Source organism: Dermacentor andersoni, chromosome 7 (genome assembly GCF_023375885.2).
Source record: "Dermacentor andersoni chromosome 7, qqDerAnde1_hic_scaffold, whole genome shotgun sequence".
NCBI lineage: Eukaryota > Metazoa > Arthropoda > Arachnida > Ixodida > Ixodidae > Dermacentor > Dermacentor andersoni.
Genome location: NC_092820.1, coordinates 86,107,209 through 86,120,426, shown reverse-complemented (window position 1 = coordinate 86,120,426; position 13,218 = coordinate 86,107,209). Strand labels below are relative to the sequence as shown.

At 42.0% G+C, this 13,218-nt stretch overlaps 1 protein-coding gene across 2 annotated transcripts; it reads left to right on the top strand.

The window, feature by feature from the left end:
- The first annotated feature begins 8,938 nt into the window (after positions 1–8,938).
- LOC126526760 (sulfotransferase 2A8-like) lies at positions 8,939–12,636 on the top strand. 2 transcript variants are annotated; one of them, XM_072289073.1, is made up of 3 exons: positions 8,939–9,025; positions 10,587–10,751; positions 12,109–12,636. In XM_072289073.1, the coding sequence occupies exons 2-3, from the start codon at positions 10,608–10,610 to the stop codon at positions 12,589–12,591; spliced, it is 627 nt and encodes a 208-aa protein (XP_072145174.1). In that variant the 5' UTR covers positions 8,939–9,025; positions 10,587–10,607; the 3' UTR covers positions 12,592–12,636. The 2 variants fall into 2 exon arrangements, with proteins under 2 accessions (XP_072145174.1, XP_050030566.3); XM_050174609.3 differs by having other exon boundaries at positions 10,587–11,063.
- Positions 12,637–13,218: the final 582 nt, after the last annotated feature.

Sequence of the window (13,218 nt, the reverse complement as noted above, 5' to 3'; positions counted from 1 at the left end):
TTCACGACTTCGTCGCTCTTCTCATCCAAACCTTTGACCCTGAAAGACAGCCCCACGAAGGACACTGGCACGTTGACTCTATAATGCAGCTTGACGTTCTCTCCGATTCCTGCGACTTCGAACTGCGTCGTGAACCTAACAAGAAGTGCTTTGCTCTCGACTTCGTGTCGTGTGCCATTTTGCGCGGTGAATGATCCAATCAGGACCAAGGGTTTTTCGTTGACGAGGTCGAACTGCACCACTCTAGTGCTGCTTTCTTGACTAAGAATAGGTCATACCTTCGGCACACACTCTTACCTATTGACTGGAAGTCACCCTCCCTCATATACAAGTGTGATGACAGCCTCACAGTTCTACATGTCCTCGTCCGCAACAGGGAAATAGAATCTGAGGTTAAAAAATACCTTTATTTTGCGTATCGTCAGCGCATTTAACTTCACGCAGTATTTTTCCTTAGTAACGAACGAATTTTTAACCTGGGAAAAGTTTTGAGCTTTTTAGTGGAGTTAGCATCTTAGAAATCATTTCGCCGGTTCTTGTGAAGCAGACTCGCTTTTCAGGCTGTAGCTGCGATGATAAAAGTTTTTACAGGCTATCCATCCCACCTCTTACTTCAGGAGCCCTTTGGAGGCAGTAGTGCTTGTATGCGTTCTTATATGTCAGTTGTCCATACTGAAGCATTTATGCTCTTTTTTCTCGTGAGTTATTCTTATGATTTTCATGCTTACATATTTTATACATTCTACAGCGACAAGTTCTTAAGCCTCCTTACAGCCACATCACATCTACATTTAGAAGTCAGTTTGATAATTTTACACATATTACACAATTCATTACCGCATGCCATGGCGCTCCCCATTGTGCTATTATACGCCATACATCATCCCTTATGTATATGTATGTGTGCACTATTTATATATATGAGTGCGACAAGCACGAGTGAGAAGCGCATATATCTACATTGCCGAACAAATATATTCTGTATAACGCCAATGATCTCGTAATGCTACAGATATCTTCAATGGTTCCTCTTTAGCGAGGTACGTCCTAATTTGTTAGCACGGTGCTCGACGCGGCTTAAACAACCTATGAATGCCGTCAAAGGCAGCAGAGAGCAGACAGCTGCACGCACATGCAATATTGACAACGAGTGGCGCATTCTTTCGTTTCGGGTTACTTTCGTCAACCTCCATCTTCACTGCTCGAGTTCATCTGGGGGCCCAGTACTACTTCCTTTCCGTATTTGTGGATTAGGCCTAGGAATTTCTGTTCTACGAATAAATCCTCCCTTCTAAGTATGGAATATGGTTAACGTTGAAAGGCAGGCGGGCTGGTCAAATGTCTTGCGATAGCCCGCTTATTGTTATCGTGGCAACTGGGTCGTTTGTCACACCACTTCGGATGAGAGCTATCAACCGCGTACAGAATGCGCTGAAATCACGTATTCTCGGGCTGCATCGGAAAGGAGTTCTCTGGTTGCGTACGGAATGTTTCCAGCAGCTTGTCATAGAATGCTACAAAATAATATAATTCGACGAGGCACAAGGGGTCTTCGCAGCTGCTGTGGTAGTTGAACATATTCTCCGAGAAACTAAAATTGATAAAGCAATTATTTCTGCATAATATGGACTATATTTCCTATGGAAATATAAGTGGTTGATTCAGAAGCAGCGAACCAAACGCAAGCGGCCTGCTGTGGCGTTACGTCACTGAAGAATGAGTGAGAATTGCAGTTTAGGCGAAACAACACGAACAACTCTATTCGTGCCTCTTAGGCAAAATTTCAGGCGTACGTATGAGCGCGCAGTAGCCATTGTACGTGCAATGATATAATGCCCAAATGCCTCAGCAGATGTGACACAACGTAGCAAATATTGCGACGAACGTTGTCTTGTGCTCAGTGATCGTTAATGTTTGTCGTTTGAGTTTCGTGCACGTTCGTTATGACTATAAATGCCGGCATTATGCAGTGACGATTCAAGGGCTCCTTCTTATGCAAAGTTCTGTTACTACTTTTGTTCTCCTTGTGTCTTCTATTGTTATTAATGTATTGTATCGAGCAAGTCCGCTACAACACGTTTCACGAAGTGTACGTTTCCATACTGCACGGCGAGCAATAGTGACAATACCGGAGTACACGTGTCACCGGGGCTGCAACTTGTTTCGCAGCGTCGCCTATTTGCTGACATTTTATTGTCTGTAACGTGCTTTTTTATACTTTCCACTGCGATTCAGCATGAATCTTTCTGACAGACACTTCCTTTGCACAGCTTGTTTTTGAAGTAGAAGGCTCACAGTGAATTGGCAGCCGTACGGATGAGCAATAATTTACTTTGTTCATTGAACTGCATGGATGCTAAAGAGCGTTTGCGGATTGCATTTGTTCTCAGTGTACTTATTTAAATGACAAATATAGAAAATATTTTTGATTGTGTGGAAAAAAATTCCGTTTTCGCCATCATGGCGAAGCATTGAATCCGGTAGCAATAAGTTATAATATTACAAGAAGTGTACGTGCTCGTACGTGTAGTGGGTGTATGAACTTTTTTCATCACTTTATCACGATGGTGCAGAATTCCATTAATGACAATAAATCCAATTTTTTCAATAGCTATCTTTCAGTGATTCCTTTTATTGCATGTAGTCTGCGTAAGTATTTTCACAAATTTCAAGTGCTCTTATCCTCACGCCTCCACTCATTCTCAATAATATGTGTTTCAGAGACATGGCTTAGTGTTAGTTATGGAAATTTCTGCTGCTTTTCATAATATAATGCCGAATCTTGCAACCGTGTGCCTTTACAACATGGTGGTGTAGCCATGTCTATATTTTCTGGGAACAGATATAGATGAAGGCTAGATCTTTATGTAAACATCATTGACTGGGAGTCAGTTAGAGCGACGTTGATTGCTTCTCCTTATGATGAATTCGGCCTTTTGGGGATGTACTCGATACCGTTATTGGCATTATCTCGAAAGAAATCAAGTCTGTTGTCCTCATCGGTCACATAAACATTAACCTACTTCACCTTTCTTTCTCATGCCTTCTCCAATAGGTTAGCTGTTTTCACGGTAACAGCCTTGAATCTCTTTCTCTTCCAACTCGCTGCTCTGTTGATGGCTCAGGAACACTAATTGATCATGCGCTGTCCAAGCTCCAGTCCCCTCCTTCCGCATTCATTCTTCAAAATCATATTATCGATCATTTTCCTATAGCTTTCGGTTTTCACAACAGCCTTCGCATCAATTACACAACTTTTGTTGTGTAATTGATGCGAATGATGGTGTTTAATTTGGTGTTAAATTTGCACTAATAATGTCTAGCTCTCATTTGTCTAGTGTTACGTCAATGGACAATGTTAGGTCAGCTTATATAAACTTTGTCTCAATAATAACCAACTCTGTAACTTCATCCAGAACGTCTATTTAGTGCCATAAGAGTTATTGCTCTCCTAGGAATCCCTCTTTAACGGCAGTATTACCTAATTTGATTACCTATAAGAGGACCTTAGTGTTGAAGCAATGAACGACAATGTTATGGGCATAATAAGGGAGTGTGCAATACAAGTCAGTGGTAACTTCATTAGACAGGATACCAGTAACGTATCGCAGGAGACGAAAGATCTGATCAAGAAACGCCAATGTATGAAAGCCTCTAACCCTACAGCTAGAATAGAACTGGCAGAACTTTCCAAGTTAATCAACAAGCGTAAGACAGCTGACATAAGAAAGTATAATATGGATAGAAATGAGGATGCTCTCAGGATAGGAGGAAGCCTAAAAGTAGTGAAGGAGAAACTAGGAATAGGCAACAATCATATGTATGCGTTAAGAGACAAAGCCGGCAATATCATTACTAATATGGATCAGATAGTTCAAATGACGGAGTAGTTCTATGGATATTTATACAGTACCAGTGGCACCCACGACAATAATGGTAGAGAGAATAGTCTAGAGGAATTCCAAATCCCACAGATAACGCCAGAAAAAGTAAAGAACGCCTTGGGAGTTATGCCAAGGGGGATGGCAGCTGGGGAAGATCAGGTAACAGCATATTTGTTGAAGGATGGTGGGCAAATTGTTCTACAGAAACGGGCCACTCTGTATACGCAATGCCTCATGACCTCGAGCGTACCGGAATCTTGGAATAGCGCTAACATAATCCTAATCCATGAGAATGCGGACGCCAAGGACTTTAAAAATTGTAGACCGATTAGCTTACTGTCCGTTGCCTACAAAGTATTTACTAAGATAATCGCAAACACAATCAGGAACACCTTAGACTTCTGTCAACCAAAAGGACCAGGCAGGATTCCGTAAAGGTTACTCAACAGTAGACTACATTCACACTATAAATCAGGTGGTAGAGAAATTTGCGACATATAACCAACCCTTATATATAGCTTTCATTGATTACGAGAAAGCGTTTGATTCAGTCGAAACCTCAGCAGTCATGGATGCCTTACAAAATCAGGGTGTAGACGAGCCGTATGTAAAAACACTGAAAGATATGGATAGCGGCTCCACAGCCACCGCAGTCCTCTACAAAGAAAGCAACAATATCCCAATAAACAAAGGCGTCAGGCAGGGAGATACGATCTGTCCAATGCCATTCACAGCTTGTTTACAGGAGGTATTCAGAGACCTGGATTGGGAAGAATTGGGTATAAGAGTTAATGGAGAATACCTTAGTAACTTGAGATTCGCTGATGATATTGCCTTGCTTAGTAACTCAGGGGACCAATTGCAATGCATGCTCACTGACATGGAGAGGCAAAGCAGAAGGGTGCGTCTAAAAATTAATCTGCAGAAAACTAAAGTAATGTTTAACAGTCTCGGACGAGAACAGCAGTACACAATAGGTGGCGAGGCACTCGAAGTGGTAAGGGAACACATGTAGTTAGGGCACGTAGTGAGCGCGGGTCCGGATCATGAGACTGAAATAAACAGAAGAATAAGGACGGGGTGGGCTGCGTTTGGCAGGCATTCTCAGATCATGAACAGCAGGTTGCCATTATCTCTCAAGAGAAAAGTGTATATCTTCTGTAAAAAAGGATAATTTATATAAAAAACTAAAACGCAACCACTGAATTTGCGCTCTAAATATCGCTACACACATTATTGTAAAACCTTGAATATACTGATGAAGAAGGCGAAGAACTATTAAACAACTTATTCGTTCTGGTTCTTACCTATAAAAAGCAGTGGCACTTGATCAATTCTTTTCTAAATAAACCTATAAGTCTTTCTAACTAATATTACTTTCTTAGAGGTCATAGAATACAGCGTGTGTGGTGCACCAGTCTCAGTGATCGGAACATGAACACACTTAGACACGTTTCGCCACCTGGCGTTCAACTTCAGACTGAAAGAGAAACCGTGCAGGTAATGGAGGTTACGTTTTTCAGAAATCATATTAAACTTGAATGAATTCATATTTGTATGCGTAATTATTGATGGCGGTAAAAACCACGGGAAGTTTTTATAAAATGCACCAAGCGCCTCAACGCCCACGCTTGCACGCAGGAGATTTTTAAAGGTGTTCTATTCGGTTTACTTAGGCCTGCACCCGTCGCCTAAGGGTTAGAGGATCGAGCTGCTTTGTTAGTGGCCGTCAGTTTGGATTCTGCCATCTGACAGTTTCATTTGTGATTGTTAAGTGTAGACAATGTCTTTCTTCGCGACTTACCATCAGTTTTCAGCACCGGGTATGTTTCAAACCACTCTCGTGGGCGGATCCCGGAGATGGTGCAGCCTGAAAAAGTCGCGCAAGTAAAATAGATCAGTTTCAGGTCTGACTTTGTTTAACGTTTTCAACATTTATAATATAAGATATGCGCTTTCAGTGCTATTTTTCATGACATTCGTTGGTGGCCTGCCATTAGGAGAAATTTGTTTAAGGAATGCACTGCCTTGTATGCGCAAATCTAGCGATAGAATGGTGTGGCCATATAGCTCTCGAATACAGCATGTCAAACAGCATGGCATGGTGGCATATAGTATACTTATACCCATGGAGGAAGGAAAAAGATAGGAGGGAGCATACCGCAAATCGATTAAAGCCAACCTGGTGGCCCAACACGTGATCACACATCAAAGTGCGCGGTTGGTTTTAGTGTTCCCACTCGGCAGGCAGAATCACGGCCGGGCAGCCGAACAAACCTGCACGGAATAAAAGTACTCGCATAGCTACCGGGAATGTAACATCTCAGCAAATCTCGATTCTCGCTCGGGGATCTCAAGGTAAGAGGTCACGTGTTGGGCCACCACTGTAGCTTCGCGGAGCGTTCGCTTACCAAGGCTGGCTGCATGACGTAATGCCGCGTCCTATATTTTTCGTTCCTACACGCCTTTGCGTGTATATAGGCGAAGCTTCATGGCAGGCGCCGACGGCGTCCACTGTTAAGTCCAAGTGAAGAATAGTTGCATTTGTTGACCTGTCCGTGCTGTAATTTTTTTAGGGGGGGGGGGAGGGGGGCATCACTTTCTCTAGGTGTCTTAACAAACATGTATTGTCAGCGAGACGAAAACAAACTTATCAAAGTAGAATTTCAGGTGATGTGCTTAAGAACTTCACTCGTATATTCTTTACCTTAGAAAAAATCCCAGATGAGCGTTACAGATGTAATAATTTCTGTAATGTCGTTCACAAAAAGCCTAATTCAGGGGCTTTTCACTAAATACATGAAAACTGAGGAATTATGTTCTCGGCAGCCTGTGAACCAACTTGATGAGATATGTTGCATTTTAAGAAAACAGTAAAAATGTGACTGTTGCAAGTGGAGTTTAGGGTTAGGCGTAGTGTGTTAGGCATTTTTTTTATTCGCAATTTTTCAGAAAACAAAACTGTAAAGCTTGTTCAAATGTATAAATTTGTAACTAAGCATAGAATATCGACATTATAGTTCTTTTAACTGCATCTGCTACTATATTTAAAGCGCACAAGCTTTGGTGTATTGTACGTGAATTTGAAATATTCCCACTTGTATATGCCTAGGACTTTTGCAATAACTTTGCAACTACCGAAAAATAACGTAAGACATAAAATACCTACGAAATTTGTCCGCTCTAGGTGCTGTAACGGATGCAGTTCACAGAAGTGCGAAATTTGCTTATGATGCAGAGGTACAAATTTGTGAACTCCGGGCTTCAAGCTTTGTTAAGCTTCCCAATTTTTTTCTAAGATATTCCATACCCTAAATCAAGATTTTTTGTGCTGCACTGATTGCAAATGAGCATTGTGTCCTCCCTCTACGAGACATTTTCTGTCTTGCTTGGTCGCCGGCGCTTTAGTCCATGCGTTTCACAAGCCATTTAAATGAAGGCAGCCACTGTGCTAAACTAATCATGTTGTGCGTGCTTTCTCTGAACCTTTTCACTGACACCCCTTATACAAGCTTTAATTTCAACATCTTGCCTATGGTCGCCCTTTGCCAGAAGTGTAGCATTTAGGTTTCTTTTTGGAAGACGTGCACTTGCCCACAATATATGGCGGTACAAGGGAACGCGTGGCCGCACAGCATGGAGCCCAAGCTCTGCCGCTCAATGCAGCAAACCTGTGCACTATCAGGCAAGGCTATATTTGTGCCCTCTTGTCATTTACAACATAACGAGGGCCCCCAAGCCTGCGCTGCGAAAACGTAAAGCGAGGTTTGTTTTAAGTTGTTCTTTTTTTTCGTGGTTAGCGAGCCATGTGTTTGTGTATGACGCGGAAAGATGGTAGTTTCGCTACATCCAGCCCCGTACACGGCGGCACCAACCATTTTGTGTGCTCAAACGAAAATTATTGGAAGATAAATTGGTCTACCGGAGGGAACTACGTTGGCATCAACCCTTCGCAAGTCTCGTTTAAAGGCTTGGTTATTTGGCTTTGAGACGGTGTCAGGAACCTCAACGATGAAGCAACGCCAACAGATGTAACATTGTAGTACCGGCAAAGAACACGCTAGCAAAAGCGCGAGACACGAGACTAACGTTTTAGTGCTCGAACTTGCACAAAACTTGCGCGGCCATCGAAAAAGTGGTCCGCTTGTGAGACCAGTCAGATATTTACTGTTCGCCCATGGAAGATTCCAGCGTATTCGCCGGTGAGCGCACAAGTTCCAGAACGTACAGCACTATTCTCATCACGCATTCAATCTGACTACGAAAGTCTCTGCGATAAAACAGCCTACAGGTAGAACCAGCTACAAGATCCGAGAAGGGTATCATTCATATAGGCGCGTCCTGGGCGGAGTGCGAACGTTTAACATTAGTTAGCTGAAAAATGTGGTCATCGGAGAAAGAGTAACATTTACACGTGTGACTATTTCTGAAGAACTTACAGTTGGAAACACGCAGAATTTTACGTTGACTTATGTCTCGTTCGCACCAACATGTTCAGTGAGTGAGTGAGTGAGTGAGTGAGTGAGTGAGTGAGTGAGTGAGTGAAGAAACTTTATTGCGCACGCACATGTTTCCATGAACCGCCTGCAATTGCATGATGCAAAAAAATACAAGGCATTCGTAATTTCTGCCACCTTTTAGCCGCCTCACGTACACTGTTTACTCTTGGGCCAAAAGAACCAGTTTTTAGCACCAAGCATTAGCAACTCCTTATTTTATAAAAAACTATTATATTTGTATTACTGCTTGCTTAATAAGGCACGTAGGTTAGGCGAACAAACAGCGTTCCTCGGTCTAGTTTTAGAATGAGAACCGGTTTATGAAACTGGAAGGCCCATCCATGCCAAGTGTTCAATTACAGGTCCCGGCTCGGCGAAGCAGCACGGGCTTTTCCGAACCACTAATTGAAAAACGTTTTGCCTTTGTGCACTGCTATAAAGAAAAGGCCAATTCGCCAAATCGCCGGATGCGAAATTCAGGGCAGCGTCCTACACGTGTTACCATCTGCCACGCCATCTGCGTGCCTGTTAACCTACGCGAACGGATATATTTCGCCTTCTTTCGCAATCAAAATCTAGGAGACCATGCATTCAGCGAAATTCGGCTGGCCGCATTGCCGTGTATAATCTTCGTAGAGGAAGGTAGGTTCAAGCTCGTTTTTTCCAAAAGAGGACTACGGCCTGTTTAATTTGAATACCTTCATTTTCGCGCATGTTTTAGAGTTGTACTGGTGGGGCTTCCACTTTTAGCCGAGTGATCATTTGGTGTTTAGAATCTGCGATTTACAAGACAGTTGTGATTGCTCATTCTTTTTAAAAAGTAACCTTGAGGATTTCGCTTACGGTTGCTGCAATACCGACTCCACTGAACTCTGTCGTTCCTGTACAAGTCATAATAGCAGAACAAACACCACATCGAAAATATCGGAAACAATGAACCAGGCCGCATGATATTACGACTTTCTGTAATATCATATTGGCATCGCGTTTCTTGTTGTTTACCATAACTCTAAAAACTTCAGAAATGTGTTTGGGCAGACGGTCAATATATTTCCATTTTAAGAAATAAACATGTAGAGAATTATAAAAGGGCGTCATTAGCACACAGAAAAGAATGTATCTTTATCTTCCTTGAACAGTCCTATCCGCAGGCCACATCATTCTATTAATTTTCATTTTTATTACTGTATTGATAATTTATTCGCTATTTCCAGCATGTGATGAAAGCGTTAGGCCTGGGTGGGTTTTTCAGAACGTGATGAAATGCATTGAAATAATGAACAACTTAATATAACACGAAGTGTAGTTATGGACACTAGAAATGGCTGCGTGCGAATAACATGTCAGGCAGGGTGCACAATATAATGACATACTGAACAATAAATAAACACAAAAGTGAAGTAAAAATTAATATCCACTGAAAAGTGCTTGTCATCTACACGGGCTTCAGTTCGGCACCACCCCTTCAGTTTTAGTTGTATTTACACAGGAATTTTTCACTCGCCTGAGAGCAGGAAAGTGTTTTTCAGAGGTCACAATTTCCATTATTGCTTCTAAATTAGTCTCAGAATAAGGCTTTGAGAGCCAGTATAAATACAAAGAATTATTCATAAAGCCCCTGCCTTCAAGAGTACACGTTGACATTTCCAAGAAGGCAGAGCTCAATTCGAATTTGGCGACAGACTTGGCAGTCTTGTATGAACTATCTGGTTTGTTACCTTTAGAAGGAATAATTCACTGAACCACAATGCAGCTAGCAATCAGCGCACGAGTTTCAGAATTGATGCGGTTTCTACTACCCAATAAAACAGTAGTAGGAATTGGATAAAAAGATATGTTCTAAGCGATCACACATTGAGGAGGGCCCTTCAGACAAGGTAACTGGATTGATTCTTAGTTTTTGGCTGTGGACGCTGCTTTAGGATTGAAGTAGATAACAAATGATATTAAGTAGTAAACACTGCGAGTTTGGCAATGCACGTCACGTGTACCTGATGAAGCAGTACCATTACACCGCCTTTTTCATTGCAAGATCTGTGACTACAGGTTTTAGAGCACCAGTGTTCATATTTTGAAATTGCAGCCATATTATCTAATCAGGATATCCCTATGTTTCACGTTGTCCTCGCCCTATTGATCTCTCCCTACACTGTGTGGTATGTAGGGTCTCTTACACATTCTATACACCCATTTCTTTTGCCAGAATAACAAGGAAGAAGCAACAATGGACTCAGACTGTTACGTGAACGTCGATGGCGTGCGGATACCTAAGATATTTGGCGAGGAAAACTTTCGTTCGGCAGCCAAGTACATCCCAAGAGATGGAGACCTGTTCGTCGTCAGCCATCCGAAATGCGGCACGTCGTGGGTACAGTACATCGTCTGCAGCATCCTAACTAGAGGAAAGCCACCTAATAACGTTGAAGATCTTCACGCGATGGCTCCCTTTATCGACGTCAGTGGCGCAGCTGCTGCAGAAAATCCCAAGAGGACCGGACCCATTGTTACCCATATTCCACCAAGTCTCCTTCGCCCAAATGACAGGGCAAAGTATATTTACGTAGCACGAAATCCCTATGACGCTGCCGTATCCCGCTACTATTTCCTTAAGGGATTCACTCGGAAGACGGTCACTGATGTCTCCTTCCAGAGATTCCTTCCGTTGTTTATCGAGGGAAAGGTAATGTTTTTTAGAGATTAGATTTATTTGTTTCTTTTCCTTGCAAGTTTCATTGCACCACTGCTCCTGTCCCTGAAGGTTTATTTTACTAGCGAGCACTTCCTCTAATACATGTACTGTACCACTCTCACCGGACTTAGTTCGTGCGTTTTCCAAATATTCTTCAGTCATGATTCTCCTCTTTATATTAAAAAAGACATATTTGATTGTTATATTCCTCACGCGGCAGCATGTGCATTTGGATAATATTTTTATTCTAAATGTTACATTGATGCATTCTTACACGAACTAAACTGGAAATTGACAGCTTACTTGAAGAATAAACAAATTATCTTCAAATAATAACACGCCAATCCTTCTTAAATAATCCGTAAAAATGATTCAGCGGAACTCGCATTTTTCAGCGGAGTGACATTACCAAAGAGCTAAAAAATTAAGCTGTGGCCTGGTCTCCTATAACGCTGCCGCAAAGGTGGATTTATCCTGTAACACCTGCGACTGAAATTTCAATACCTGTTTTTAGCTGTCATACTTTTGGCGTTTGCTGAAATAAGGGTGGGACGTCTAAAAATCACTCAAACCATTCACTCTGAAAAAATAAATGTGCAGACTCATTGAGCATTAGGTTACCTGTCAGCTGCCGGCTTGATATTGCTGGGATTTTTTGCCGTATTATAACTTTTGCTGATTCTAAAAAAACTGTACATTTGATATCGACATAGTACAACCTAATTTTATTATGGTAGACTCGTATTTCAACTGAGAATGAATTTAAAGCCAAGAACGTCATGAAATATTGTCTAGAAGTCTGGAAGAATCAGTCACCATAAAGGGGGCTGGTGCATACCTCAGTGAGCACAGGATTTATAATCAACCTTTCGGCCACTACACGCGGGCTTTGTTAACATTTTATCGGATTTTTACATATTCTCTTCAGCGTGTTGGGTGTCACTTCCATTTTTTGGGCATTACAAAGTGTCTGTCGTTTCAATGACACCTTTTCTTAGGTTCTTATCACAATCCTGTTTGTTTTTCACCAAACTAGGTGGGTTACGGTAACTACTTCGACCATTTGCTGCCGTGGTACGACATCCGAGAAAAACACAACGTCCTGTTCATCACCTACGAGCAGCTTAAAGCGGACACAAAGGGGCAGATCCTCAGGATTGCAGACTTCATCGGGAGCGATCATGGAGCCATCTTGCGAGAAGACACTAATACACTTAAAAAAGTCTTGGATTCGTGCAGCATGGAGAACATGAGAATCCTTCACAATGATGATCCAGAGGAGAGAATTATAAAGTTTTCTGGTATGTTTAGGAATACGTCCACGACTCGTGACGAATATTCCTATGTCACTCCGCCCGAGTCAAGGCATGAAGGATCGGGATTCGTCCGAAAGGGAGCTGTTGGAGACTGGAGGAACCACTTCACTGCTAAGCAGATTGAAATTACAAAGGCGTGGATTGCGGACAAATGTAAGAACTCAACTGTCATGCAGCTGTGGGCCGACCTGGACCTTCCATGATTCATAGGTGAAAAATGGTACTACAATAAAGAATAAAAAGCAGCGCATTTTGTACAAATCAAATTATTTTATGCTCTATTCGCTATTGATATACTGATACCGGTAAGTTATCATACGTCAGCAGAGTACATATCTTTGACAGCAAGAAGGAGTTAGTAGGATATTCTCAATGTGTGTGCAGTGCCTTCCAAGTGATTGGATTCTGTAGTTTGACGAAAAAAATGTCCTGCGACTGAAAAATGTTCTTTGTTGACCTTATGTCAGAATTTAACTTCGAAATTCTAAACATTTGTAAGGCTGTCGTTGTCCATATATTGCCGCGTGTAGCTTTTCAAATTAAACCCATTTGTACTATACCTACTTAAAATTTACCAGCTAATAACTATAGCAAAGCTCATGGGCTATTTGCGGGATGTTTACATTTGCATGTATTTTGATAGAAAATATTTAGGGACGGGATATGTAAAAGCCAGAAGAAATGTTTATTATAGAAGAACATGTGAAGATGGCACCATCACCAGCAGCATAGTTTATCTTCCGGCTTTTTCCCCTCACAGCGACCGTCAACCTATAGATTTCCTGGAAGTAATCATCGCCGCTACTGCGGGAAGTCGTCCGGACCACGAA

Excerpts from the sequence above, each read along its gene's own strand:
- LOC126526760 (XM_050174609.3), top strand. The coding sequence starts at position 10,608 with ATGGACTCAGACTGTTACGTGAACGTCGATGGCGTGCGGATACCTAAG. Across the intron at positions 11,064-12,108 it reads CGTTGTTTATCGAGGGAAAG|GTGGGTTACGGTAACTACTT; the intron begins GTAATGTTTTTT and ends TCACCAAACTAG.